The 27,451-nt window shown below is 47.3% G+C and overlaps 1 protein-coding gene across 3 annotated transcripts; it reads right to left on the bottom strand.

Annotated features, from left to right (window-relative positions):
- Window positions 1–27,451, bottom strand: sigirr (single immunoglobulin and toll-interleukin 1 receptor (TIR) domain). Of its 3 annotated transcripts, XR_002953182.2 has the most exons (10): window positions 27,142–27,449; window positions 17,409–17,625; window positions 17,092–17,219; window positions 16,408–16,548; window positions 15,401–15,544; window positions 14,748–14,850; window positions 14,268–14,424; window positions 10,274–10,451; window positions 9,643–9,704; window positions 422–558 (listed from the first exon to the last, which is right to left on the bottom strand). XR_002953182.2 is itself a non-coding variant. In XM_024416912.2 (9 exons), exons 1-9 carry the CDS (start codon window positions 27,209–27,211, stop codon window positions 474–476), a joined length of 1,233 nt encoding a protein of 410 aa, XP_024272680.2. In that variant the 5' UTR covers window positions 27,212–27,451; the 3' UTR covers window positions 1–473. The 3 variants fall into 3 exon arrangements, 2 of the variants coding, with proteins under 2 accessions (XP_024272680.2, XP_024272679.2); XM_024416912.2 differs by lacking the exon at window positions 9,643–9,704 and having other exon boundaries at window positions 1–558; window positions 10,264–10,451; window positions 27,142–27,451; XM_024416911.2 differs by lacking the exon at window positions 9,643–9,704 and having other exon boundaries at window positions 2–558; window positions 27,142–27,448.

The raw sequence follows: 27,451 nt of genomic DNA, 5'->3' as shown, positions 1-27,451 counted from the left end.
AGTGGATTGAACAAGTGACATCAATAAGGGATCATAGCTTTCACCTGGATTCACCTGGTCAGTCTGTGTCGTGGATAGAGAGAGCAGGTGTTCCTAATGTTTTGTACACTCAGTGTATATGTGAAAGGTTTAAAATATGGACAAATCTTAATAAACAGATCAAATCAAACTTGTTCCAAGAACAAAATTATTCACTTAAAAAAAAAAAAAAAAAAATATTCAATGTAACACTTGCTTGAATGTGGAAACATACACCAGGAAGTTGTAGATAGTGTTGGTGAGAGAACCTGTTTTACATTCAGACTGAAGTGAAGAGTGAAGAGTAGAAGTTGGAGATCTTGTTCTCCTTTTTTCTTCAGAAGCTATACAGTCTTTCTTAGATGTTGTCCTCTTTAACCAGACAGTAGAAGTCATTGCGAGCTCCGTAGTTGCGCGATCCCAGGTCCGATACATCTATATCCGAGAGTTTGCGCTCAGTCAGGGATGCAGGGACCGAGGGGAACATAGGCAGCACAGGGGCTCTGGATGCCGGTGCCTTGTAGACTGGGAGACGAAGGCCTGGAGAGAAGGAGGGAAGAAACCAGAAGGTGAATGAGGAGATTCACTCATTTGGTTGAAGAAATGCTGTCGGTCAACAATCTTAGTTCTACGGGGCTTTAGAGTGATTATTATTCTTGAATGACATTATTTTCAACCTTGGAGAAAGCATCGGGGTGGCAGGTTGCCTAGTGGTTAAAGTGGAGGGGCGGCAGGTTGCCTAGTGGTTAAAGTGGAGGGGTGGCAGGTTGCCTAGTGGTTAAAGTGGAGGGGCGGCAGGTTGCCTAGTGGTTAAAGTGGAGGGGCGGCAGGTTGCCTAGTGGTTAAAGTGGAGGGGCGGCAGGTTGCCTAGTGGTTAAAGTGGAGGGGGCGGCAGGTTGCCTAGTGGTTAGAGTGGAGGGCGGCAGGTTGCCTAGTGGTTAGAGTGGAGGGGCGGCAGGTTGCCTAGTGGTTAGAGTGGAGGGGCGGCAGGTTGCCTAGTGGTTAGAGTGGTGGGGCGGCAGGTTGCCTAGTGGTTAGAGTGGAGGGGCGGCAGGTTGCCTAGTGGTTAGAGTGGAGGGCGGCAGGTTGCCTAGTGGTTAGAGTGGAGGGCGGCAGGTTGCCTAGTGGTTAGAGTGGAGGGGCGGCAGGTTGCCTAGTGGTTAGAGTGGAGGGGCGGCATGTTGCCTAGTGGTTAGAGTGTAGGGCGGCAGGTAGCCTAGTGGTTAGAGTGGAGGGGCGACAGGTAGACTAGTGGTTAGAGTGGAGGGACGGCAGGTAGCCTAGTGGTTAGAGTGGAGGGGCGGCAGGGTAGCCTAGTGGTTAGAGTGGAGGGGCGACAGGTAGACTAGTGGTTAGAGTGGAGGGGCGACAGGTAGACTAGTGGTTAGAGTGGAGGGGCGACAGGTAGACTAGTGGTTAGAGTGTAGAGGAAGCAGGTAGACTAGTGGTTAGAGTGGAGGGGCGACAGGTAGACTAGTGGTTAGAGTGTAGAGGAGGCAGGTAGACTAGTGGTTAGAGTGGAGGGGCGACAGGTTGCCTAGTGGTTAGAGTGGAGGGGCCAGGTAGCCTAGTGGTTAGAGTGTAGAGGAGGCAGGTAGCCTAGTGGTTAGAGTGTAGAGGAGGCAGGTAGTCTAGTGGTTAGAGTGTAGAGGAGGCAGGTAGCCTAGTGGTTAGAGTATAGAGGAGGCAGGTAGCCTAGTGGTTAGAGTGGAGGGGCGACAGGTAGACTAGTGGTTAGAGTGGAGGGGCGACAGGTAGACTAGTGGTTAGAGTGGAGGGGAGACAGGTAGACTAGTGGTTAGAGTGGAGGGGCGACAGGTAGACTAGTGGTTAGAGTGTAGAGGAGGCAGGTAGACTAGTGGTTAGAGTGGAGGGGCGACAGGTAGCCTAGTGGTTAGAGTGTAGAGGAGGCAGGTAGCCTAGTGGTTAGAGTGTAGAGGAGGCAGGTAGCCTAGTGGTTAGAGTGTAGAGGAGGCAGGTAGTCTAGTGGTTAGAGTGGAGGGGTGGCAGGTAGCCTAGTGGTTAGAGTGTAGAGGAGGCAGGTAGCCTAGTGGTTAGAGTGTAGAGGAGGCAGGTAGCCTAGTGGTTAGAGTGTAGAGGAGGCAGATAGTCTAGTGGTTAGAGTGGAGGGGTGGCAGGTAGCCTAGTGGTTAGAGTGGAGAGGAGGCAGGTAGCCTAGTGGTTAGAGTGGAGGGGCGGCAGGTAGCCTAGTGGTTAGAGTGGAGGGACGGCAGGTAGCCTAGGGGTTAGAGTTGAGGGGCAGCAGGTAGCCTAGGGGTTAGAGTGTAGAGGCAGCAGGTAGACTAGTGGTTAGAGTGGAGGGACGGCAGGTAGCCGAGTGGTTAGAGTGGAGGGGCGGCAGGTAGTCTAGTGGTTAGAGTGTAGGGGCGGCAGGTAGCCTAGGGGTTAGAGTGTAGAGGCAGCAGGTAGACTAGTGGTTAGAGTGGAGGGACGGCAGGTAGCCTAGTGGTTAGAGTGTAGGGGCGGCAGGTAGCCTAGGGGTTAGAGTGTAGAGGCAGCAGGTAGACTAGTGGTTAGAGTGGAGGGACGGCAGGTAGCCTAGTGGTTAGAGTGGAGGGACGGCAGGTAGCCTAGTGGTTAGAGTGGAGGGAGTGGAGGGGCGGCAGGTAGCCTAGGGGTTAGAGTGTAGAGGCAGCAGGTAGACTAGTGTTTAGTGTGGAGGGACGGCAGGTAGCCTAGTGGTTAGAGTGGAGGGCGGCAGGTAGTCTAGTGGTTAGAGTGTAGGGGCGGCAGGTAGCCTAGGGGTTAGAGTGTAGAGGCAGCAGGTAGACTAGTGGTTAGAGTGGAGGGACGGCAGGTAGCCTAGGGGTTAGAGTGTAGAGGCAGCAGGTAGACTAGTGGTTAGTGTGGAGGGACGGCAGGTAGCCTAGTGGTTAGAGTGTAGAGGCGACAGGTAGCCTAGTGGTTAGAGTGTAGGGGCGGCAGGTAGACTAGTGGTTAGTGTGGAGGGACGGCAGGTAGCCTAGTGGTTAGAGTGTAGAGGCGACAGGTAGCCTAGTGATTAGAGTGGAGGGACGGCAGGTAGCCTAGTGGTTAGAGTGTAGGGGCGGCAGGTAGCCTAGTGGTTAGAGTGGAGGGGCGGCAGGTAGCCTAGTGGTTAGAGTGTAGGGGCGGCAGGTAGACTAGTGGTTAGAGTGGAGGGACGGCAGGTAGCCTAGTGGTTAGAGTGTAGGGGCGGCAGGTAGCCTAGTGGTTAGAGGCAGGTAGCCTGGTGGTTAGAGTGTAGAGGAGGCAGGTAGCCTAGTGGTTAGAGTGGAGGGAGGCAGGTAGCCTAGTGGTTAGAGTGGAGGGGCGGCAGGTAGCCTAGTGGTTAGAGTGGAGGGGGCAGGTAGCCTGGTGGTTAGAGTGTAGAGTGGAGGCAGGTAGCCTAGTGGTTAGAGTGGAGGGGCGGCAGGTAGCCTAGTGGTTAGAGTGTAGGGGCAGGTAGCAGTGGTTAGTAGCCTAGTGGTTAGAGTGGAGGGGCGGCAGGTAGCCTAGTGGTTAGAGTGGAGGGGCGGCAGGTAGCCTAGTGGTTAGAGTGGAGGGGCGGCAGGTAGCCTAGTGGTTAGAGTGGAGGGGCGGCAGGTAGCCTAGTGGTTAGAGTGGAGGGGCGGCAGGTAGACTAGTGGTTAGAGTGGAGGGCGGCAGGTTGCCTAGTGGTTAGAGTGGAGGGCGGCAGGTTGCCTAGTGGTTAGAGTGTTAGAGTGGAGGGGCGGCATGTTGCCTAGTGGTTAGAGTGTAGGGGCGGCAGGTAGCCTAGTGGTTAGAGTGGAGGGGCGACAGGTAGACTAGTGGTTAGAGTGGAGGGACGGCCAGAGTGTAGCCTAGTGGTTGGAGTGGAGGGGCGGCAGGGTAGCCTAGTGGTTAGAGTGGAGGGGCGACAGGTAGACTAGTGGTTAGAGTGGAGGGGCGCAGGTAGACTAGTGGTTAGAGTGGAGGGGCGACAGGTAGACTAGTGGTTAGAGTGTAGAGGAAGCAGGTAGACTAGTGGTTAGAGTGGAGGGGCGACAGGTAGACTAGTGGTTAGAGTGTAGAGGAGGCAGGTAGACTAGTGGTTAGAGTGGAGGGGCGACAGGTAGCCTAGTGGTTAGAGTGTAGAGGAGGCAGGTAGCCTAGTGGTTAGAGTGTAGAGGAGGCAGGTAGCCTAGTGGTTAGAGTGTAGAGGAGGCAGGTAGCCTAGTGGTTAGAGTATAGAGGAGGCAGGTAGCCTAGTGGTTAGAGTGGAGGGGCGACAGGTAGACTAGTGGTTAGAGTGGAGGGGCGACAGGTAGACTAGTGGTTAGAGTGGAGGGGCGACAGGTAGACTAGTGGTTAGAGTGGAGGGGCGACAGGTAGACTAGTGGTTAGAGTGTAGAGGAGGCAGGTAGCCTAGTGGTTAGAGTGGAGGGACGGCAGGTAGCCTAGTGGTTAGAGTGTAGAGGAGGCAGGTAGTCTAGTGGTTAGAGTGGAGGGGTGGCAGGTAGCCTAGGGGGGTTAGAGTGGTTAGAGGCAGCAGGTAGACTAGTGGTTAGAGTGGGGGGACGGCAGGTAGCCTAGTGGTTAGAGTGTAGAGGCGACAGGTAGCCTAGTGATTAGAGTGGAGGGCGACAGGTAGACTAGTGGTTAGAGTGTAGAGGAGGCAGGTAGACTAGTGGTTAGAGTGGAGGGCGACAGGTAGCCTAGTGGTTAGAGTGTAGAGGAGGCAGGTAGTCTAGTGGTTAGAGTGGAGGGGTGGCAGGTAGCCTAGTGGTTAGAGTGGAGGGGCGGCAGGTAGCCTAGTGGTTAGAGTGGAGGGGCGGCAGGTAGCCTAGGGGTTAGAGTGGAGGGGCGGCAGGTAGCCTAGTGATTAGAGTGGAGGGACGGCAGGTAGCCTAGTGGTTAGAGTGGAGGGACGGCAGGTAGCCTAGTGGTTAGAGTGGAGGGACAGCAGGTAGCCTAGTGGTTAGAGTGGAGGGGCGACAGGTAGACTAGTGGTTAGAGTGGAGGGGCGACAGGTAGACTAGTGGTTAGAGTGTAGAGGAGGCAGGTAGACTAGTGGTTAGAGTGGAGGGGCGACAGGTAGCCTAGTGGTTAGAGTGTAGAGGAGGCAGGTAGCCTAGTGGTTAGAGTGTAGAGGAGGCAGGTAGCCTAGTGGTTAGAGTGTAGAGGAGGCAGGTAGTCTAGTGGTTAGAGTGGAGGGTGGCAGGTAGCCTAGTGGTTAGAGTGGAGAGGAGGCAGGTAGCCTAGTGGTTAGAGTGTAGAGGAGGCAGGTAGCCTAGTGGTTAGAGTGTAGAGGAGGCAGGTAGTCTAGTGGTTAGAGTGGAGGGGTGGCAGGTAGCCTAGTGGTTAGAGTGGAGGGGCGGCAGGTAGCCTAGTGGTTAGAGTGGAGGGGCGGCAGGTAGCCTAGGGGTTAGAGTGGAGGGGCGGCAGGTAGCCTAGTGGTTAGAGTGGAGGGACGGCAGGTAGCCTAGGGGTTAGAGTAGTGAGGGCGGCAGGTAGCCTAGGGGTTAGAGTGTAGAGGCAGCAGGTAGACTAGTGGTGGTTAGAGTGGAGGGACGGCAGGTAGCCTAGTGGTTAGAGTGGAGGGCGGCAGGTAGCCTAGGGGTTAGAGTGGAGGGACGGCAGGTAGCCTAGTGGTTAGAGTGGAGGGCGGCAGGTAGTCTAGTGGTTAGAGTGTAGGGGCGGTGGTTAGAGTGGAGGGGCGGCTAGGTAGCCTAGGGGTTAGAGTGTAGAGGCAGCAGGTAGACTAGTGGTTAGAGTGGAGGGACGGCAGGTAGCCTAGGGGTTAGAGTGTAGAGGCAGCAGGTAGACTAGTGGTTAGTGTGGAGGGACGGCAGGTAGCCTAGTGGTTAGAGTGTAGAGGCGACAGCTAGCCTAGTGATTAGAGTGGAGGGACGGCAGGTAGCCTAGTGGTTAGAGTGGAGGGACGGCAGGTAGCCTAGTGGTTAGAGTGTAGAGGCGACAGGTAGCCTAGTGATTAGAGTGGAGGGACGGCAGGTAGACTAGTGGTTAGAGTGGAGGGCGGCAGGTAGCCTAGTGGTTAGAGTGTAGGGCGGCAGGTAGCCTAGTGGTTAGAGTGGAGGGGCGGCAGGTAGCCTAGTGGTTAGAGTGTAGGGGCGGCAGGTAGCCTAGTGGTTAGAGTGGAGGGGCGGCAGGTAGCCTAGTGGTTAGAGTGTAGGGGCGGCAGGTAGCCTAGTGGTTAGAGTGGAGGGGCGGCAGGTAGCCTAGTGGTTAGAGTGGAGGGGCGGCAGGTAGCCTAGTGGTTAGAGTGGAGGGACGGCAGGTAGCCTAGTGGTTAGAGTGGAGGGGCGGCAGGTAGCCTAGTGGTTAGAGTGGAGGGGCGGCAGGTAGACTAGTGGTTAGAGTGGAGGGCGGCAGGTAGCCTAGTGGTTAGAGTGTAGGGGCGGCAGGTAGCCTAGTGGTTAGAGTGGAGGGGCGGCAGGTAGCCTAGTGGTTAGAGTGGAGGGGCGGCAGGTAGCCTAGTGGTTAGAGTGGAGGGGCGGCAGGTAGCCTAGTGGTTAGAGTGGAGGGGTGGCAGGTAGCCTAGTGGTTAGAGTGGAGGGGTGGCAGGTAGCCTAGTGGTTAGAGTGGAGGGCGGCAGGTAGCCTAGTGGTTAGAGTGGAGGGGCGGCAGGTAGCCTAGTGGTTAGAGTATAGAGGAGGCAGGTAGCCTAGTGGTTAGTTTGTAGAGGAGGCAGGTAGCCTAGTGGTTAGAGTGCAGGAGGTGGCAGGTAGCCTAGTGGTTAGAGTAGAGAGGAGGCAGGTAGCCTAGTGGTTAGAGTATAGAGGAGGCAGGTAGCCTAGTGGTTAGAGTGGAGGGGGACGGCAGGTAGCCTAGTGGTTAGAGTGTAGAGGAGGCAGGTAGCCTAGTGGTTAGAGTATAGAGGAGGCAGGTAGCCTAGTGGTTAGAGTGGAGGGACGGCAGGTAGCCTAGTGGTTAGAGTGGAGGGACGGCAGGTAGCCTAGTGGTTAGAGTGGAGGGCGGCAGGTAGCCTAGTGGTTAGAGTGTAGTGGGGCGGCAGGTAGACTAGTGGTTAGAGTGGAGGGCGGCAGGTAGCCTAGTGGTTAGAGTGGAGGGGTGGCAGGTAGCCTAGTGGTTAGAGTGGAGGGGTGGCAGGTAGCCTAGTGGTTAGAGTGGAGGGCGGCAGGTAGCCTAGTGGTTAGAGTGGAGGGCGGCAGGTAGCCTAGTGGTTAGAGTATAGTGGAGGAGGCAGGTAGCCTAGTGGTTAGTTTGTAGAGGAGGCAGGTAGCCTAGTGGTTAGAGTGTAGAGGTGGCAGGTAGCCTAGTGGTTAGAGTATAGAGGAGGCAGGTAGCCTAGTGGTTAGAGTGTAGAGGAGGCAGGTAGCCTAGTGGTTAGAGTATAGAGGAGGCAGGTAGCCTAGTGGTTAGAGTGTAGAGGTGACAGGTAGCCTAGTGGTTAGAGTGGAGGGACGGCAGGTAGCCTAGTGGTTAGAGTGGAGGGGTGACAGGTAGCCTAGTGGTTAGAGTGGAGGGGCGGCAGGTAGCCTAGTGGTTAGAGTGTAGGGGCGGCAGGTAGCCTAGTGGTTAGAGTGGAGGGGCAGCAGGTAGCCTAGTGGTTAGAGGAGGCAGGTAGCCTAGTGGTTAGAGTGTAGAGGAGGCAGGTAGCCTAGTGGTTAGAGTATAGAGGAGGCAGGTAGCCTAGTGGTTAGAGTGTAGAGGTGACAGGTAGCCTAGTGGTTAGAGTGGAGGGACGGCAGGTAGCCTAGTGGTTAGAGTGGAGGGGTGACAGGTAGCCTAGTGGTTAGAGTGGAGGGGCGGCAGGTAGCCTAGTGGTTAGAGTGGAGGGACGGCAGGTAGCCTAGTGGTTAGAGTGGAGGGGCGGCAGGTAGTCTAGTGGTTAGAGTGTAGGGGCGGCAGGTAGCCTAGGGGTTAGAGTGTAGAGGCAGCAGGTAGACTAGTGGTTAGAGTGGAGGGACGGCAGGTAGCCTAGTGGTTAGATTGGAGGGGCGGCAGGTAGCCTAGTGGTTAGAGTGTAGGGGCGGCAGGTAGCCTAGTGGTTAGAGTGGAGGGGCAGCAGGTAGCCTAGTGGTTAGAGGAGGCAGGTAGCCTAGTGGTTAGAGTGTAGAGGAGGCAGGTAGCCTAGTGGTTAGAGTATAGAGGAGGCAGGTAGCCTAGTGGTTAGAGTGTAGAGGTGACAGGTAGCCTAGTGGTTAGAGTGGAGGGACGGCAGGTAGCCTAGTGGTTAGAGTGGAGGGACGGCAGGTAGCCTAGTGGTTAGAGTGGAGGGACGGCAGGTAGCCTAGTGGTTAGAGTGGAGGGACGGCAGGTAGCCTAGTGGTTAGAGTGGAGGGACGGCAGGTAGCCTAGTGGTTAGAGTGGAGGGGTGACAGGTAGCCTAGTGGTTAGAGTGGAGGGGCGGCAGGTAGCCTAGTGGTTAGAGTGGAGGGGCGGCAGGTAGCCTAGGGGATAGAGTGTAGAGGCAGCAGGTAGACTAGTGGTTAGAGTGGAGGGACGGCAGGTAGCCTAGTGGTTAGAGTGGAGGGGCGGCAGGTAGTCTAGTGGTTAGAGTGTAGGGGCGGCAGGTAGCCTAGGGGTTAGAGTGTAGAGGCAGCAGGTAGACTAGTGGTTAGAGTGGAGGGACGGCAGGTAGCCTAGGGGTTAGAGTGTAGAGGCAGCAGGTAGACTAGTGGTTAGAGTGGAGGGACGGCAGGTAGCCTAGTGGTTAGAGTGTAGAGGAGGCAGGTAGCCTAGTGGTTAGAGTATAGAGGAGGCAGGTAGCCTAGTGGTTAGAGTGGAGGGACGGCAGGTAGCCTAGTGGTTAGAGTGGAGGGACGGCAGGTAGCCTAGTGGTTAGAGTGGAGGGGTGACAGGTAGCCTAGTGGTTAGAGTGGAGGGGCGGCAGGTAGCCTAGTGGTTAGAGTGGAGGGGTGACAGGTAGCCCAGTGGTTAGAGTGGAGGGGCGGCAGGCAGCCTAGTGGTTAGAGTGTAGGGGCGGCAGGTAGACTAGTGGTTAGAGTGGAGGGCGGCAGGTAGCCTAGTGGTTAGAGTGTAGGGGTGGCAGGTAGCCTAGTGGTTAGAGTGGAGGGGCGGCAGGTAGCCTCGTGGTTAGAGTGGAGGGGCGGCAGGTAGCCTAGTGGTTAGAGTGTAGGGCGGCAGGTAGAATAGTGGTTAGAGTGGAGGGGTGACAGGTAGCCTAGTGGTTAGAGGGAGGGCGGCAGGTAGCCTAGTGGTTAGAGTGTAGGGGCGGCAGGTAGCCTAGTGGTTAGAGTGGAGGGAGGCAGGTAGCCTAGTGGTTAGAGTGGAGGGGCGGCAGGTAGCCTAGTGGTTAGAGTGGAGGGGCGGCAGGTAGCCTAGTGGTTAGAGTGGAGGGGCGGCAGGTAGCCTAGTGGTTAGAGTGGAGGGGCGGCAGGTAGCCTAGTAGTTAGAGTGGAGGGGCGGCAGGTAGCCTAGTGGTTAGAGTGGAGGGGCGGCAGGTAGCCTAGTGGTTAGAGTGGAGGGGCGGCAGGTAGCCTAGGGGTTAGAGTGGAGGGGCGGCAGGTGTCCTAGTGGTTAGAGTGTAGGGGCGGCAGGTAGCCTAGTGGTTAGAGTGGAGGGGCGGCAGGTAGCCTAGTGGTTAGAGTGGAGGGGCGGCAGGTAGCCTAGGGGTTAGAAAAAGTCAAAGGATCTCGAAAGAGAACATATATTCGATCTTTGTTATTTACTTACTTACTAGCTAGCTATGTGGTAGCTAGCATCCTAGGAGGATCTAGGGACATCCTAGGGGGATCCTGGGTATCAGGTAGACTAGTGGTTAGAGTGTTAGGCCAGTAACCGAAAGTTTCCTACATTGAATCCCCCAGCTGACAAGGTAAAAATCTGTAGTTCTGCCCCCTGAACAAGGCAGTTAACCCACCGTTCCCCTGAACAAGGCAGTTAACCCACTGTTCCCTGGTAGGCTGTCATTGTAAATAAGAATTTGTTCTTAACTGACTTGCCTCATCAAAAAAAAAGATATATAATAATAACTGTAACAGCAATAATTAAGATAATGCATTGGCCATGGCACAGGTGACACCTTAATTGGGGAGGACGAGCTCATGGCTGGAGCAGAACTAGTGGTATACATGGATTCCATTTGTTTGATGTCATTCCATTTGCTCCGTTCCAGACATTATTATGAGCCGTGCGTGGATATGATTACATTACATAACCCAAAACAGTATTGGTCCTGGGGATTACAAGGCCAATTCTATTTTAATTGACTGAATTGAAATTGACCCAATCTGAAATGTAATTTGCATTGTAATCCAGCATCAATTGTACCCAACCCTGTTGCCAGCCATTCACTTGGTTTTACCCAGGTCTCCAACAGGGTCAGGGTCAGGGCGACAGTCCAGGTAGTCTGGGTTGAGGGTGAGCATGGGGTCCTTATCGTCTTGGAAGAGGGTCTGGGGGTCCCCTGCCGTGTGGCTGTGGAACACAACCCTATGAGGCATGGCCAGGGCCAACTCCTTCCAGAACACTGACGAAGGCAGCTGGGGAGACATGGCACAGTATACACAGTCTAGTTAACCAAAATTATTTTCCAATCTGTTCGTTCTGAACAGAACCATTATTTCGTTCCGTTCCACTGTTCTGACCAGCAAAATAAAGTTCTGAACCGGTTCAAACCCCCCCCAAAAAGTAACGGTTTATATCACTCCTTTCTGTTCATTTTTAAACCTCTGATGTCGAGGTTCAGCTCGACATTAAATGACTTCACCAATGAATAAAACAGCTTGCTATGGAACAGGAAAGATATGTACATGCATTGGACAGACAAGTGTAGTGTAGGGTGCAACATGCGACTGAAATGTTGCTGTTAAGGAGAGCTGGGCATCTCGTTGTTATGACATGCATTATCTGAATTAGACCCACAGAATCATACCTAGGGAGCAGAGCTACCTAACGTTGGACCAGAGCTACCTAACGTTGGACCAGAGCTACCTAACGTTGGACCAGAGCTACCTAACGTTGGACCAGAGCTACCTAACGTTGGACCAGAGCTACCTAACGTTGGACCAGAGCTACCTAACGTTGGACCAGAGCTACCTAACGTTGGATCAGGGCTACCTAACGTTGGACCAGAGCTACCTAACGTTGGACCAGGGCTACCTAACGTTGGACCAGAGCTACCTAACGTTGGACCAGAGCTACCTAACGTTGGACCAGAGCTACCTAACGTTGGACCAGAGCTACCTAACGTTGGACCAGAGCTACCTAACGTTGGACTAGGGCTACCTAACGTTGGACCAGAGCTACCTAACGTTGGACCAGAGCTACCTAACGTTGGACCAGGGCTACCTAACGTTGGACCAGAGCTACCTAACGTTGGACCAGAGCTACCTAACGTTGGACCAGAGCTACCTAACGTTGGACCAGAGCTACCTAACGTTGGACCAGAGCTACCTAACGTTGGACTAGGGCTACCTAACGTTGGACCAGAGCTACCTAACGTTGGACCAGAGCTACCTAACGTTGGACCAGGGCTACCTAACGTTGGACCAGAGCTACCTAACGTTGGACCAGAGCTACCTAACGTTGGACCAGAGCTACCTAACGTTGGACCAGAGCTACCTAATGTTGGACCAGAGCTACCTAACGTTGAACCAGAGCTACCTAACGTTGGACCAGAGCTACCTAACGTTGGACCAGAGCTACCTAACGTTGGACCAGGGCTACCTAACGTTGGACCAGAGCTACCTAACGTTGGACCAGAGCTACCTAACGTTGGACCAGAGCTACCTAACGTTGGACCAGAGCTACCTAACGTTGGACCAGAGCTACCTAACGTTGGACTAGGGCTACCTAACGTTGGACCAGAGCTACCTAACGTTGGACCAGAGCTACCTAACGTTGGACCAGAGCTACCTAACGTTGGACCAGAGCTACCTAACGTTGGACCAGAGCTACCTAACGTTGGACCAGAGCTACCTAACGTTGGACCAGAGCTACCTAACGTTGGACCAGAGCTACCTAACGTTGGACCAGAGCTACCTAATGTTGGACCAGAGCTACCTAACGTTGGACCAGAGCTACCTAATGTTGGATCAGGGCTACCTAACGTTGGACCAGAGCTACCTAACGTTGGACCAGAGCTACCTAACGTTGGACTAGAGCTACCTAACGTTGGACCAGAGCTACCTAACGTTGGACTAGGGCTACCTAACGTTGGACCAGAGCTACCTAACGTTGGACTAGAGCTACCTAACGTTGGACCAGAGCTACCTAACGTTGGACCAGAGCTACCTAACGTTGTACCAGAGCTACCTAACGTTGGCCTAGAGCTACCTAACGTTGGACCAGAGCTACCTAATGTTGGACCAGAGCTACCTAACGTTGGACTTGAGCTACCTAACGTTGGACTAGAGCTACCTAACGTTGGACCAGAGCTACCTAATGTTGGACTAGGGCTACCTAACGTTGGACCAGAGCTACCTAACGTTGGACTAGAGCTACCTAACGTTGGACTAGAGCTACCTAACGTTGGACTAGAGCTACCTAACGTTGGACCAGAGCTACGTAACGTTGGACTAGAGCTACCTAACATTGGACTAGAGCTACCTGACTAGAGGTAGGGGGAGGAGCTGGTAGCCTGACTGGAGGGAGGTGGAAGAGCTGGTAGCCTGACCGGAGGGAGGGGGAGGTGCTGGTAGCCTGACTGGAGGGAGAGAGTCGTACCTTCTCCACTATGCAATCTGGTTTCCGAGCTGGTCATGGGTGCACCTCAGCTACGCTCAAGGTCCTAAATGATATCATAACTGCCATCGATAAGAGACAATACTGTGCAGCCGTATTCATCGACCTGGCCAAGGCTTTCGACTGTGTCAATCACCACATTCTTATCGGCAGACTCAACAGCCTTGGTTTCTCAAATGACTGCCTCGCCTGGTTCACCAACAACTTCTCTGATAGAGTTCAGTGTGTCAAATCGGAGGGCCTGTTGTCCAGACCTCTGGTAGTCTCTATAGGGGTGCCACAGGGTTCAATTCTCAGGCCGACTCTCTTCTCTGTATACATCAATGATGTCGCTCTTGCGGCTGGTGATTCTCTGATTCACCTCTACGCAGACGACACCATTCTGTATACTTCTGGCACTTCTTTGGACACTGTGTTAACTAACCTCCAGACGAGCTTCAATGCCATACAACTCTCCTTCCATGGCCTCCAACTGCTCTTAAATGCAAATAAAACTAAATGCATGCTCTTCAACCGATCGCTTCACGCACCTGACCGTCCATCCAGCATCATCACCACTCTGGACGGTTCTGACTTAGAATATGTGGACAACTACAAATACCTAGGTGTCTGGTTAGACTGTAACCTCTCCTTCCAGACTCACATTAAGCATCTCCAATCCAAAATAAAATCTAGAATCGGCTTCCTAGTTCGCAACAAAGCATTCTTCACTCATGCTGCCAAACATATCCTTGTAAAACTGACTATCCTACCGATCCTCGACTTCGGCGATGTCATTTACAAAATAGTCTCCAACACTCTACTCAACAAATTGGATGCAGTCTATCACAGTGCCATCCGTTTTGTCACCAAAGCCCCATATACTACCCACCACTGCGACCTGTATGCTCTCGTTGGCTGACCCTCGCTTCATACTCGTCGCCAAACCCACTGGCTCCAGGTCATCTACAAGTCTTTGCTAGGTAAAGCCCTGCCTTATCTCAGTTCACTGGTCACCATAGCAGCACCCACCCGCAGCACATGCTCCAGCAGGTATATTTCACTGGTCACCCCCAAAGCCAATTCCTCCTTTGGCTGCCTTTCCTTCCAGTTCTCTGCTGCCAATGACTGGAACGAACTGCAAAAATCACTGAAGCTGGAGACTCATATCTTCTTCACTAACTTCAAGCACCAGCTGTCAGAGCAGCTCACAGATCACTGCATCTATAAATAGCCCATCCCAACTACCTCATCGCCATACTGTATTTATTTATTTAGCTCCTTTGCACCCCAGTATCTCTACTTGCACATTCAGCTTCTGCACGTCTATCACTCCAGTGTTTAATTGATATATCGTAATTACCTCACCACTATGGCCTATTTTATTGCCTTACCTCCCTTATCTTACCTCATTTGCACACACTGTAACTATATATTTTTTCTACTGTATTGTTGACTGTATGTTTGTTTATTCCATATGCAACTCTGTGTTGTTGTATGTGTCGAACTGCTTTGCTTTATCTTGGCCAGGTCTCAGTTATAAATGAGAACTTGTTCTCAACTAGAAAACCTGGTTAAATAAAGGTGAAATCAAATTAAAATAAAGGGTTAGGTTCAAGGCTAGGTTGAGTCACCATGGAGTGTGATCCGGACCAGGTGAGCAAGGTGAGTTTGTGTTGGTGTTCTCTGAGTTGCTGGACCACATCGGGTCTCATGAGTTTGACCTGACCCTCCAATGTGATGATGATGATGGGCCTCTGGGACAGCTCCAGCAGGTGCAGAAGGCCCTGTCTGAGAGGGTGGACAACATTAGCAGTCAGCTAGATCATGCTATGCTGAGGGTTTTGTACAGACTTGCAGTTGTCCCTGTTTTTTACGGAAATGGGTAAGCACATAGTGTCATTGTAGCATTAGTGGCAATAGTGGCTTAGCCTGCTAAGCTAAGAGAGGACCACAGAGACACAACCAGCATTAGCAGTTAGCATGCTGAGCTAAAAGAGGAACACACAGCGACACAACTAGCATTAGCATTAGCGTTTAGCATGCTAAGGTAAGAGATAGATCAAATATTATTTTTTTACTTAGGCATAATGGTGAGCTATCTGCATACCTACCTAAAGTTGTTACAGCACCAGTCCTGTTCTAGGTAGGCGTGTGACATCACTACAATGAGGCGCCGACAGTGACTAACGTTCATCAGGAACTCAGCAGACGGCTCTGACAGAGGAGAAAAAGAAGAAGAGGAAGAAGAAGAGGAAGAAGAGGAAGAAGAAGAGGAAGAAGAGGAAAAAGAGGAAGAAGAAGAAGAGGAAGAGGAAGAAGAAGAAGAGGAAGAAGAAGAGGAAGAAGAACAAGAGGAAGAGGAAGAAGAAGAGGAGGAGGAAGAAGAAGAGGGGGAGGAAGAAGAGGAAGAAGAAGAGGAAGAAGAAGAAGAGGAAGAAGAAGAGGAGGAGGAAGAAGAAGAGGTGGAGGAAGAAGAAAAAGGAGGAAAATACAGTTAACCTGATAACTTTCAGGGAAGACAGGGCAGCAGGTAACCTATTAGGTTAAGAGCATTAGGCCAGTAGCCTAAAGATCGCTGGTTTGAATCCCCAAGCCGACTATGTGAAAAGGCAGCTTGGGGATTGAACAAGGCAGTTAACCCTAATTGCTCCTGTAAATTGCTCTGGATAAGCGCATCTGCCAAATGGCCAAAATGTTGTTGTTTTTCATGTAAGAATCGAACGGACTGTAGGAGTTACAGAGGGCTATGTTGTGTCATCATTACCACCCCCAGGTAGGATGTTGTTATCACTGAGATGTAGCTTATGTCCAGATTTGTTCACCAGGTGAGGTTTGAGGATGAAGTTGACCAACTTTCTGTCGTATTCGTTGTTGACATAGGAGAAGTAGGCATCATGCAGCTTCCCATCTGGTGACATAAAGAGAGACATTATAACACAGCTTAACTTACCTTGGAGTCATTTGGCAGACACTATCCCAGAGCGATTAAACATTCCTGCATTCAATTCAGGTAGGTTAAAACAACCACAATTCAGTGTCACGATGCTGAGTAAACCCTTCTTACAACCACGTATGACAATCATTGCAAGTATATAACAATATACAGTATCTTTGATATGTTCAATACATTGTAACCCCCAATACTACTTGAACCTGCTTACAGGTACCTACAGACGCCTTATCTTAATTTGATCTTCCTGTTGTTGCCGGAATTTTCCTGCAAATCAGGAAATGCAAACCTGTAGTGTAATTGAGGTTTAAGAAAGCTTCTAAAGTTTTTAATATCAGAATTGATTTGCCCTAATGGAAAATGTCTCTAACCCCTACAAAAAATGTCCATTCATTATAATCCACATAGTAATTCACATTTGCTGTTGCTGCAAGATTATTTTCCTGCTGTAGCAAACTGGCTCAAATTAAGATCCTACATCTGTACAACTAACGATAGCCCACCTACAGCACAAAGTGGGCTCACACTTCCCATCCCAATGCGTTTTAACCACTGCAGTGGGTTAAAACTGGGGCTCCCGAGTGGCGCAGCGGTTTAAGGCACTATGTCTCAGTACTAGAGGCGTCACTACAGAACCTGGTTTGATTCCAGGCTCTATCACAACTGGCCGTGATTGGGAGTCCGATAGGGCGGCGCACAATTGGCCCAGCGTCGTTAGGGTTTGGCCAGGGTAGGCCATCATTGTAAACAAGAATTTGTTCTTAACTGACTTGCTTAGTTAAATAAAGATTTTTTAAAAAAATGAAATCCTCACTCCTCACCATTGATCTCATAGTCTCCATAGGAGTTCCTGTACCAGAGTTTGATATTGAGACGACACCTGGAGTAGACAACAGCAGCTATAGTCAGGATCAGGAAGAGACTGATGGCTGCTATCACTGATGCTGTGTGGCTGGGCTGGGCTGGGATCCCACAAACAGAAACCAACAATCATGAGTCATTAATAATCAGCATATAGTATGTATAAATTGGAAGTGGAAGCCAAAGTGTTGTCCATTAGCTTACTCCAATTAGGGGAGGGGTTTAGGGGAACATAATAAAGGAAAATCTAGTTGTAAAAAAAGATATATAATATAAATATATATTTACAAAAATATATAGAGAGAATTGAAAATGATGCAGATAATTACATTGATGGAAGCTACTATCTGCAGTATAGAAGCTGATCTACACCCTGAAATAAAAAATTAAAATAGCAGCATATCTGAATTCACCCTGAATCCAACCTGAATCCAACCTGAATCCACCCTGAATCCAACCTGAATCCAACCTGAATCCACCCTGAATCCCCCCTGAATCCAACCTGAATTCACCCAGGCTCAGTTATCACACATATTAACATTTGAAATAAGCATTGTATGCACACACTAATGTAAGTTGCCTTTGACAACATGTCTGATACAGTATAAGGTTCAGTCCATAAACCCCACCCCCTGGTTTCTTACCGGTATTCTGCAGGCTGAAGTCAGCAGAGGTGTTCCTCACCTCACAGGAGTAGAGGCCAAAGTCAGCCTGCTCTCTAACCTGGACCTGCAGCACACTGCTCACAATCATTTGGGATTGGCTGGGAGTCCTGCCAGAAAAAAAAGAAAAAGGTGACCTCTGTATTTGTAATTGGTTGGATATTGTGGGGGGGGCTGAACATTATTTATTATTTAACCTTATTTTATACAAATAAATCAAGAGTAGATTCTTATTTGCAATGACAACCCGTAGATCAGTGTACATGTGATTTGGCAAGGTGACCTCCCGTTGAACTGACCAGGTGGATGTGTTCTGTGGGTAAAGGCTGAGGTTGAGAGGGGTCCCATCTTTGCTCCAGAGCAGAGTCCGGGAGGTAGCGTCACACCGTTGGTCCGTCTGGTTCCAGGACAGCACGACTGTACAGTTCAGAGCCACAAAGGAACCCAGGGTCTCCCACACCTCAGACTGCCCCCCACTGGGCAACTGAAACTCTGGGGCTTGGGTGCACAGGGATTCTGTGACCAGTGGAATGAATGAACACATTTAACAAACTGAAAATAATATTACATTCCTTCAGCTAAGTGAAATTCACAATACACATGTCACTGCAATATTTTACATTTCAATCATTAAGCAGACACTCTTATCCAGAGCAACTTACAATCAATGCAATCAACTGACTGACTGACTAACTGACTGACTGACTGACTGACTGACTGACTGATTGACTGATGGACTGACTGACTGACTGATTGACTGACTGACTAACTGACTGATTGACTGATGGACTGACTGACTGACTGACTGATTGACTGACTGACTAACTGATTGACTGATTGACTGACTGACTTACTGAATGACTGACTAACTGACTGACTGAATAGTTGACTGACTGACTGACTGATTGACTGACTGACTGACTGATTGACTAACTGACTGACTGACTGACTGACTGACTGATTGACTGATGGACTGACTGACTGACTGACTGATTGACTGACTTACTGAATGACTGACTGACTGACTGACTGATTGACTAACTGACTGACTGACTGACTGATTGACTGATTGACTGATGGACTGATTGACTGACTGACTGACTGATTGACTGACTTACTGAATGACTGACTGACTGACTGACTGACTGACTGACTGATGGACTGACTGACTGATTGACTGATGGACTGACTGACTGACTGATTGACTGATGGGACTGACTGACTGACTGATTGACTGACTGACTGATTGACTGACTGATGGACTGACTGACTGACTGACTGATGGACTGACTGACTGATTGACTGACTGATTGACTGACTGACTGATTGACTGACTGATGGACTGATTGACTGACTTACTGATTGACTGACTGAATAGTTGACTGAATGAATAGTTGACTGATTGACTGACTGATTGACTGACTGACTGATTGACTGACTGACTGACTGATTGACTGACTGACTGACTGATTGACTGACTGACTGCAGGACCTAAAACCAATAGGGCCCTGTTATCTCCCCAGCCCAATCTTGTAAGGCTGAACCAGCCAACTCGGCAGGCACACTGACTGAAACAAACCTCTTCTCTACAGGTGTAGCAAATACCAATTTAACTCCCCACCCCAAAGCATATGAAACTAACTCTTAGAGGCACAACAATAGTTTACGGAGTTGGCTAGGAACAACAAAAGCTTCTGAGTTGGCTAGGAACGACAATAGTTTACAGAGTTGGCCACCTCGAGGATATTCTATCACAATACGATCACATTTGGTATAACCAAACTATTGTTATTAATAGGTTATTACCATGTTATTACCACCATGTTATATTTATTTGGTTATTACCATGTTATTACCATAATGTTATATTTACTTGGTTATTACCATGTTATTACCATAATGTTATATTTATTTGGTTATTACCATGTTATTACCATAATGTTATATTTATTTGGTTATTACCATGTTATTACCATAATGTTATATTTACTTGGTTATTACCATGTTATTACCATAATGTTATATTTATTTGGTTATTACCATGTTATTACCATGTTATATTTATTTGGTTATTACCATTTGTTTAACCCTTTTTTGGTTACTACATGATTCCATATCTGTTATTTCATAGTTTTTATGTCTTCACTATTATTCTATAATGTCGAAAATAGTTTTAAAAAATAAAGAAAAACCCTTGAATGAGTAGGTGTGTCTAAAACTAGGTAGGTAGGTAGGTAGGTAGGTAGGTAGGTAGGTAGGTAGGTAGGTAGGTAGGTAAGCACAGAGCAAAGTTATGAGCAAATGTTTTGCATATAATGCTCCAAATGGTACCCTATTGTCCAGGCTATGAGCCCTGGTCTAAAGTAGTGCACTATATCTGAGGAATAGGGTTCTATAGGACTCTGGTCTAAAGTAGTGCACTATATATAGGGAATAGGGTTTTATAGGACTCTGGTCTAAAGTAGTGCACTATATAGGGAATAGGGTTCTATAGGGCCCTGGTCTAAAGTAGTGCACTATATAGGGAATAGGGTTCTATAGGGCTCTGGTCTAAAGTAGTGCACTATAAAGGGAATAGGGTTCTATAGGTCTCTGGTCTAAAGTAGTGCACTATATATAGGGAATAGGGTTTTATAGGACTCTGGTCTAAAGTAGTGCACTATATAGGGAATAGGGTTCTATAGGGCCCTGGTCTAAAGTAGTGCACTATATATAGGGAATAGGGTTCTATAGGGCTCTGGTCTAAAGTAGTGCACTATAAAGGGAATAGGGTTCTATAGGTCTCTGGTCTAAAGTAGTGTACTATATAGGGAATAGGGTTCTATAGGGCTCTGGTCTAAAGTAGTGCACTATATAGGGAATAGGGTTCTATAGGGCTCTGGTCTAAAGTAGTGCACTATATAGGGAATAGGGTTCTATAGGGCTCTGGTCTAAAGTAGTGCACTATATAGAGAATAGGGTGCCATTTAGGACTCAGGCAGAGGACTAGCGTCTATAAACAGTAATGCATGACTATAAACAGTACTTTATGACTCAGCAGAGCAGGTGGGCAGTATTGTTGCTGGTTACACAGTGACTGGAACAGGTCAACTTAATGGAACGTGAAGGTGAACTGGTTTGCTTTTTCACCCAGTTGTTTTTACTTGCAGCTCAGCTCCCGCATGGGGCAAACGGGTACTTTGATGAATAGCAAATCGCTGAGGAGCAAATGCATCAGATGTAACATTGGGGAAAGTAGGATAATGAGCTGTTCTGTCAGAGCAGAAGCATATGCCTTTGGAAAACAGGACATACAGCCAGTTCTTTAAGGGGAAAACAGGACATAGAGTCAGTTCTTTAAGGGAAAACAGGACATACAGTCAGTTATTTAAGGGAAAACAGGACATAGAGTCAGTTCTTTAAGGGAAAACAGGACATACAGTCAGTTCTTTACAGGGAAAACAGGACATACAGTCAGTTCTTTAAGGGAAAACAGGACATACAGTCAGTTCTTTAAGGGGAAAACAGGACATAGAGTCAGTTCTTTAAGGGGAAAACAGGACATAGAGTCAGTTCTTTAAGGGGAAAACAGGACATACAGTCAGTTCTTTAAGGGAAAACAGGACATACAGTCAGTTCTTTAAGGGAAAACAGGACATACAGTCAGTTCTTTAAGGGGAAAACAGGACATAGAGTCAGTTCTTTAAGGGGAAAACAGGACATAGAGTCAGTTCTTTAAGGGAAAACAGGACATACAGTCAGTTCTTTACAGGGAAAACAGGACATACAGTCAGTTCTTTACAGGGAAAACAGGACATACAGTCAGTTCTTTAAGGGAAAACAGAACATACAGCCAGTTATTCAAGGTAGACAATGGGCCATATGGTTTTAAAGAGCAGGTGTTCTATAAGGGAGAGAAGGGGCCATATGGTTTTAAAGAGCAGGTGTTCTATAAGGGAGAGAAGGGGCCATATGGGTTTAAAGAGCAGGTGTTCTATAAGGGAGAGAAGGGGCCATATGGGTTTAAAGAGCAGGTGTTCTAGAAGGGAGAGAAGGAGCCATATGGGTTTAAAGAGCAGGTGTTCTATAAGGGAGAGAAGGGGCCATATGGTTTTAAAGAGCAGGTGTTCTATAAGGGAGAGAAGGGGCCATATGGGTTTAAAGAGCAGGTGTTCTAGAAGGGAGAGAAGGAGCCATATGGGTTTAAAGAGCAGGTGTTCTTTAAGGGAGAGAAGGGGCCATATGGGTTTAAAGAGCAGGTGTTCTAGAAGGGAGAGAAGGGGCCATATGAGTTTAAAGAGCAGGTGTTCTAGAAGGGAGAGAAGGGGCCATATGGGTTTAAAGAGCAGGTGTTCTAGAAGGGAGAGAAGGGGCCATATGAGTTTAAAGAGCAGGTGTTCTAGAAGGGAGAGAAGGGGCCATATGGGTTTAAAGAGCAGGTGTTCTAGAAGGGAGAGAAGGGGCCATATGAGTTTAAAGAGCAGGTGTTCTAGAAGGGAGAGAAGGGGCCATATGGGTTTAAAGAGCAGGACATACAGTCATGTTCTTTAGTTCTATAAATTCCTTGTTTTTCAGTCTCCTCTGATTTCATTTGACAACTTCAAATCAACCAGAAATGAATACAGGACAACCACAGTGTAGTTCTATAGCAGCCCTAAAACACCACTGTTAGCAGACAACCATAGATTATTGATTTGGTTTAGATGTTGAGTAGTTCGATAGCAGCCCTAAAACACCACTGTTAGCAGACAACCATAGATTATTGATTTGGTTTAGATGTTGAGTAGTTCTATAGCAGCCCTAAAACACCACTGTTAGCAGACAACCATAGAGTATTGATTTGGTTTAGATGTTGAGTAGTTCTATAGCAGCCCTAAAACACCACTGTTAGCAGACAACCATAGATTATTGATTTGGTTTAGATGTTGAGTAGTTCTATAGCAGCCCTAAAACACCACTGTTAGCAGACAACCATAGAGTATTGATTTGGTTTAGATGTTGAGTAGTTCTATAGCAGCCCTAAAACACCACTGTTAGCAGACAACCATAGAGTATTGATTTGGTTTAGATGTTGAGTAGTTCTATAGCAGCCCTAAAACACCACTGTTAGCAGACAACCATAGATTATTGATTTGGTTTAGATGTTGAGTAGTTCGATAGCAGCCCTAAAACACCACTGTTAGCAGACAACCATAGATTCTTGATTTGGTTTAGATGTTGAGTAGTTCGATAGCAGCCCTAAAACACCACTGTTAGCAGACAACCATAGATTATTGATTTGGTTTAGATGTTGAGTAGTTCTATAGCAGCCCTAAAACACCACTGTTAGCAGACAACCATAGAGTATTGATTTGGTTTAGATGTTGAGTAGTTCTATAGCAGCCCTAAAACACCACTGTTAGCAGACAACCATAGATTATTGATTTGGTTTAGATGTTGAGTAGTTCTATAGCAGCCCTAAAACACCACTGTTAGCAGACAACCATAGAGTATTGATTTGGTTTAGATGTTGAGTAGTTCGATAGCAGCCCTAAAACACCACTGTTAGCAGACAACCATAGAGTATTGATTTGGTTTAGATGTTGAGTAGTTCTATAGCAGCCCTAAAACACCACTGTTAGCAGACAACCATAGAGTATTGATTTGGTTTAGATGTTGAGTAGTTCGATAGCAGCCCTAAAACACCACTGTTAGCAGACAACCATAGAGTATTGATTTGGTTTAGATGTTGAGTAGTTCTATAGCAGCCCTAAAACACCACTGTTAGCAGACAACCATAGAGTATTGATTTGGTTTAGATGTTGAGTAGTTCTATAGCAGCCCTAAAACACCACTGTTAGCAGACAACCATAGATTATTGATTTGGTTTAGATGTTGAGTAGTTCGATAGCAGCCCTAAAACACCACTGTTAGCAGACAACCATAGAGTATTGATTTGGTTTAGATGTTGAGTAGTTCTATAGCAGCCCTAAAACACCACTGTTAGCAGACAACCATAGAGTATTGATTTGGTTTAGATGTTGAGTAGTTCTATAGCAGCCCTAAAACACCACTGTTAGCAGACAACCATAGAGTATTGATTTGGTTTAGATGTTGAGTAGTTCTATAGCAGCCCTAAAACACCACTGTTAGCAGACAACCATAGATTATTGATTTGGTTTAGATGTTGAGTAGTTCTATAGCAGCCCTAAAACACAACTGTTAGCAGACAACCATAGATTATTGATTTGGTTTAGATGTTGAGTAGTTCGATAGCAGCCCTAAAACACCACTGTTAGCAGACAACCATAGATTATTGATTTGGTTTAGATGTTGAGTAGTTCTATAGCAGCCCTAAAACACCACTGTTAGCAGACAACCATAGATTATTGATTTGGTTTAGATGTTGAGTAGTTCTATAGCAGCCCTAAAACACCACTGTTAGCAGACAACCATAGATTATTGATTTGGTTTAGATGTTGAGTAGTTCTATAGCAGCCCTAAAACACCACTGTTAGCAGACAACCATAGATTATTGATTTGGTTTAGATGTTGAGTAGTTCTATAGCAGCCCTAAAACACCACTGTTAGCAGACAACCATAGAGTATTGATTTGGTTTAGATGTTGAGTAGTTCTATAGCAGCCCTAAAACACCACTGTTAGCAGACAACCATAGATTATTGATTTGGTTTAGATGTTGAGTAGTTCTATAGCAGCCCTAAAACACCACTGTTAGCAGACAACCATAGATTCTTGATTTGGTTTAGATGTTGAGTAGTTCGATAGCAGCCCTAAAACACCACTGTTAGCAGACAACCATAGATTATTGATTTGGTTTAGATGTTGAGTAGTTCTATAGCAGCCCTAAAACACCACTGTTAGCAGACAACCATAGAGTATTGATTTGGTTTAGATGTTGAGTAGTTCTATAGCAGCCCTAAAACACCACTGTTAGCAGTGGGGGGAAAAACAGGTCATGAATTTATCTGCAAGCATACACTGCCATAAAGAGCAACAACTTATCCCTTTAGTATAAGCAACCTTTAACCATTTAATCCCCACAGCAGAAAGAACAACAGAAGTACATAGATTTCCTCCCCTCACTGTCTGTCAGTTAGAACTACTACAATGATCAGTTTGTCAACATATTCAGGTATGGTAAAGAGCAGGCTAGCTAAGAGGCCCTGGGGGAACTCCTTAGGATTGGATGCATCTGTTGTACATACAACAGCGTTTCATTTGAACCGCACTGTTTCGTTTCCCGGAACACATTTGCCAGGAACAGGTGCTGTGCCGAAAATCTTCCCAAAATGAAACGCTGCCTAACGTGATCAGATATCTCAACAAGCAAGCATGTCGCAGCAATGAAGAATTGAGTGCGTGCGCGTTCACGCGAACTGTTTGCGATGTATTAAAAAAAAACAAAAAAAACAATCAGATTTAATTCAAGTTTCCTCCTATGTAGTTGTGCTTCCACCTAAAAAACGTAATGTGAAAACGTGCCTGATATTGTAAGAATTGATTCGTGTTGGGCCGCCCCGGGTTTATGGCTTGCGCAGCCGGTACCAACGCGTTGCCACTGGCCATTACCGGGGTGAAAGAGAAACGCGCGCATGTATCGCTCAGAACTAGAATGATATTCACTTTCTATGACCTCTCTTCCTCTCTCTGATCTGAGAAGACATGAGCCTGCAACTCTCATCTCCCCAGCGTTGCACTTAATCATTTATTTCCTTATGGAATCATAGCCGCGGGATGGGCGCTGGAGGTACCGCAGCACCCCTGATAAAATCCAATACGTTTGCCAAAATTATATAATTACTGTCTGTTGATAAAGCAATGAAATAATTCAGAATAGTACATCAAGAGTAGTAGGCATATGATTTAGCCACAGAGGATCAATAGCTCTCTCTCTCTTGTTATAGTCTAGCTGTGTTTTGTGTTTAGCCCAATCACAAGGCATTGCCTACCGTCGGGAACGCACGACAAGTCTGTCTCGGTAAACAAACAGCACCCAGTCAAAACAGGCCTTTAGCAAAAGCTCTAATGACATCACGGGAAAAACACAGGTTGGAAAGCAGATGGATCCTGCAGAAAAAAATAAGACAATCTGTCTGTAGGCTACCAAATATGTTATCAACTTCCAAATATACCTATTGAGCGAACAGTATTGTTTTACAAAGTAGAACAAGAGTGAGATAGGATTTTGGCACGAGTGCATAAACCATCGCCGGTGAGTCAGTGAAACTGGACATCTTTATCGTACAATATGTGTGTCCCACACCTAGGCCTTTCATATATTCAAGACAAGGTCGTTTTCATTGATCTCAGATTCTCAGGATGTCAGTGTCAGAGTAGCCTGTAAATGACAGATCATTTATAAAGGTATTAAAAACTATTATGCTAAACTCTCCCGTCATATAATATGATGTGGAATTACATGAAATGCGTGTGCAGCTTCTGTAAGCGCATCTACATTACTGCTCTGTGCCAAGGGAGGTTCATTATTTATCTATTTTTACATTTATTTCACCTTTATTTAACCAGGTAGGCCAGTTGAGAACAAGTTCTCATTTACAACTGTGACCTGGCCAAGATAAAGCAAAGCAGTGCGACAAAAACAACAACAACAGAGTTACGCATGGAATAAACAAGCATACAGTCAATAACACAATATAAAAAAAATAAAGTATATATACAGTGTGTGCAAATGGCGTGAGGAGGTAAGGCAATAAATAGGCCAATAGTAACGAAGTAATTACAAATTAGCAAATTAACACTGGATTGATAGATGAGCAGATGGCGATTTGTGCAAGTAGAATTACTGGTGTGATAGATGAGCAGATGATAATGTGTAAGTAGAAATACTGGTGTGATAGATGAGCAGATGATAATGTGCAAGTAGAAATACTGGATTGATAGATGAGCAGATGATAATGTGTAAGTAGAAATACTGGATTGATAGATGAGCAGATGATAATGTGTAAGTAGAAATACTGGTGTGAAAGATGAGCAGATGATAATGTGTAAGTAGAAATACTGGATTGATAGATGAGCAGATGATAATGTGTAAGTAGAAATACTGGATTGATAGATGAGCAGATGATAATGTGTAAGTAGAAATACTGGTGTGATAGATGAGCAGATGATAATGTGTAAGTAGAAATACTGGATTGATAGATGAGCAGATGATAATGTGTAAGTAGAAATACTGGTGTGATAGATGAGCAGATGATAATGTGTAGGTAGAAATACTGGATTGATAGATGAGCAGATGATAATGTGCAAGTAGAAATACTGGATTGATAGATGAGCAATAAAGTAAATGCATGCAATGATTTATTATAAAGATGTTGTTGTTTTCCTGCGTTCTGGTCCCTCAGAGCCTCGCAGGTCACCAACCTTTTCTGGAACCTTCCAATTGACAAAGTAACCACTGCACATACACACAAACACACACTCAGTTTTAACATTCTGTATATGATTTATTATTAACATGGTGGTAGCACTGAGCTGTATATCCGGGTACGAAGTCCAGATTGGAGCAATTGTCGTCGTTAGTGTCCGACTGGACTAGAGAACTCATGACTGAATGACACTTGAAAGGTTGCGGTGTTGAGAGCCGACAGATGTGTACTTGTCATTGATTGGTTGTCTCTTCTCCAATTGATTGGCAACTGTCTCTTGTCTTCTAATTCTATTTATTTTAATGAGTAATGTATCTTTAAACAGAGATAGGCTGTTCGTTCGACATTATGACGCAAGGAGTCGTCACTTTCGTTCGTTTCCTATTGGTGATAAACAACCTGTGCAAAGAATTTCAAACTACATATAATGTTTATACCGTATATACTAATGGAATTTGCAAGAAACTCAAATCATATTCTTCAGCAAAAAAACAACCCTCTCGCGCTTTACGCACGATAGCATGCGGTAAAGTTTATAAATTAGAGCCCCCCTCCCCAAAACAGTCCCATTTTCTGATCAATAAAATAACATACAATTGAATCGGTTTTCCGTTTAATCGATTAAACAATATTGTCAATAGATTAAATGACAGAATATAATCTTACCTCCAGCACACACCGATATCCTGTTCCATAAAGTACATGTCAGAATGAAAGCCAACTGGTTCGAAGTCATGTTGTAAGGTAAAATCGTTCTCTTTCCTTCTTATTCCGAGTGTTTAATCGCAAGGCACACGCTATGGTCCTAGGATTATATCGTATCACCCAGCCCCAGTGGATAAAACATTAGGAATTATAGTTAAATAAAAAAGAATAACTCCCAAGGCATGACTAGGTTCAACTGCTTGGATGACTTCTGTGTACGGGTGGTCACGTGACGTCTCACCTGTTCAAGTCAACTTCCAGAAGTAGGCTA

This window comes from Oncorhynchus tshawytscha, linkage group LG19, assembly GCF_018296145.1.
Source record: "Oncorhynchus tshawytscha isolate Ot180627B linkage group LG19, Otsh_v2.0, whole genome shotgun sequence".
Taxonomy (NCBI): Eukaryota; Metazoa; Chordata; class Actinopteri; order Salmoniformes; family Salmonidae; genus Oncorhynchus; species Oncorhynchus tshawytscha.
Note: the sequence above shows the minus strand (reverse complement) of the source record. Positions and strands in the feature narration are given on the sequence as shown.

Excerpts from the sequence above, each read along its gene's own strand:
- sigirr (XM_024416911.2), bottom strand. The coding sequence starts at position 27,211 with ATGACTTCGAACCAGTTGGCTTTCATTCTGACATGTACTTTATGGAAC. Across the intron at positions 17,626-27,141 it reads GATATCGGTGTGTGCTGGAG|AATCCCTGTGCACCCAAGCC; the intron begins GTAAGATTATAT and ends CACTGGTCACAG. Across the intron at positions 10,452-14,267 it reads GGTCCGGATCACACTCCATG|CTGCCTTCGTCAGTGTTCTG; the intron begins GTGACTCAACCT and ends ATGTCTCCCCAG.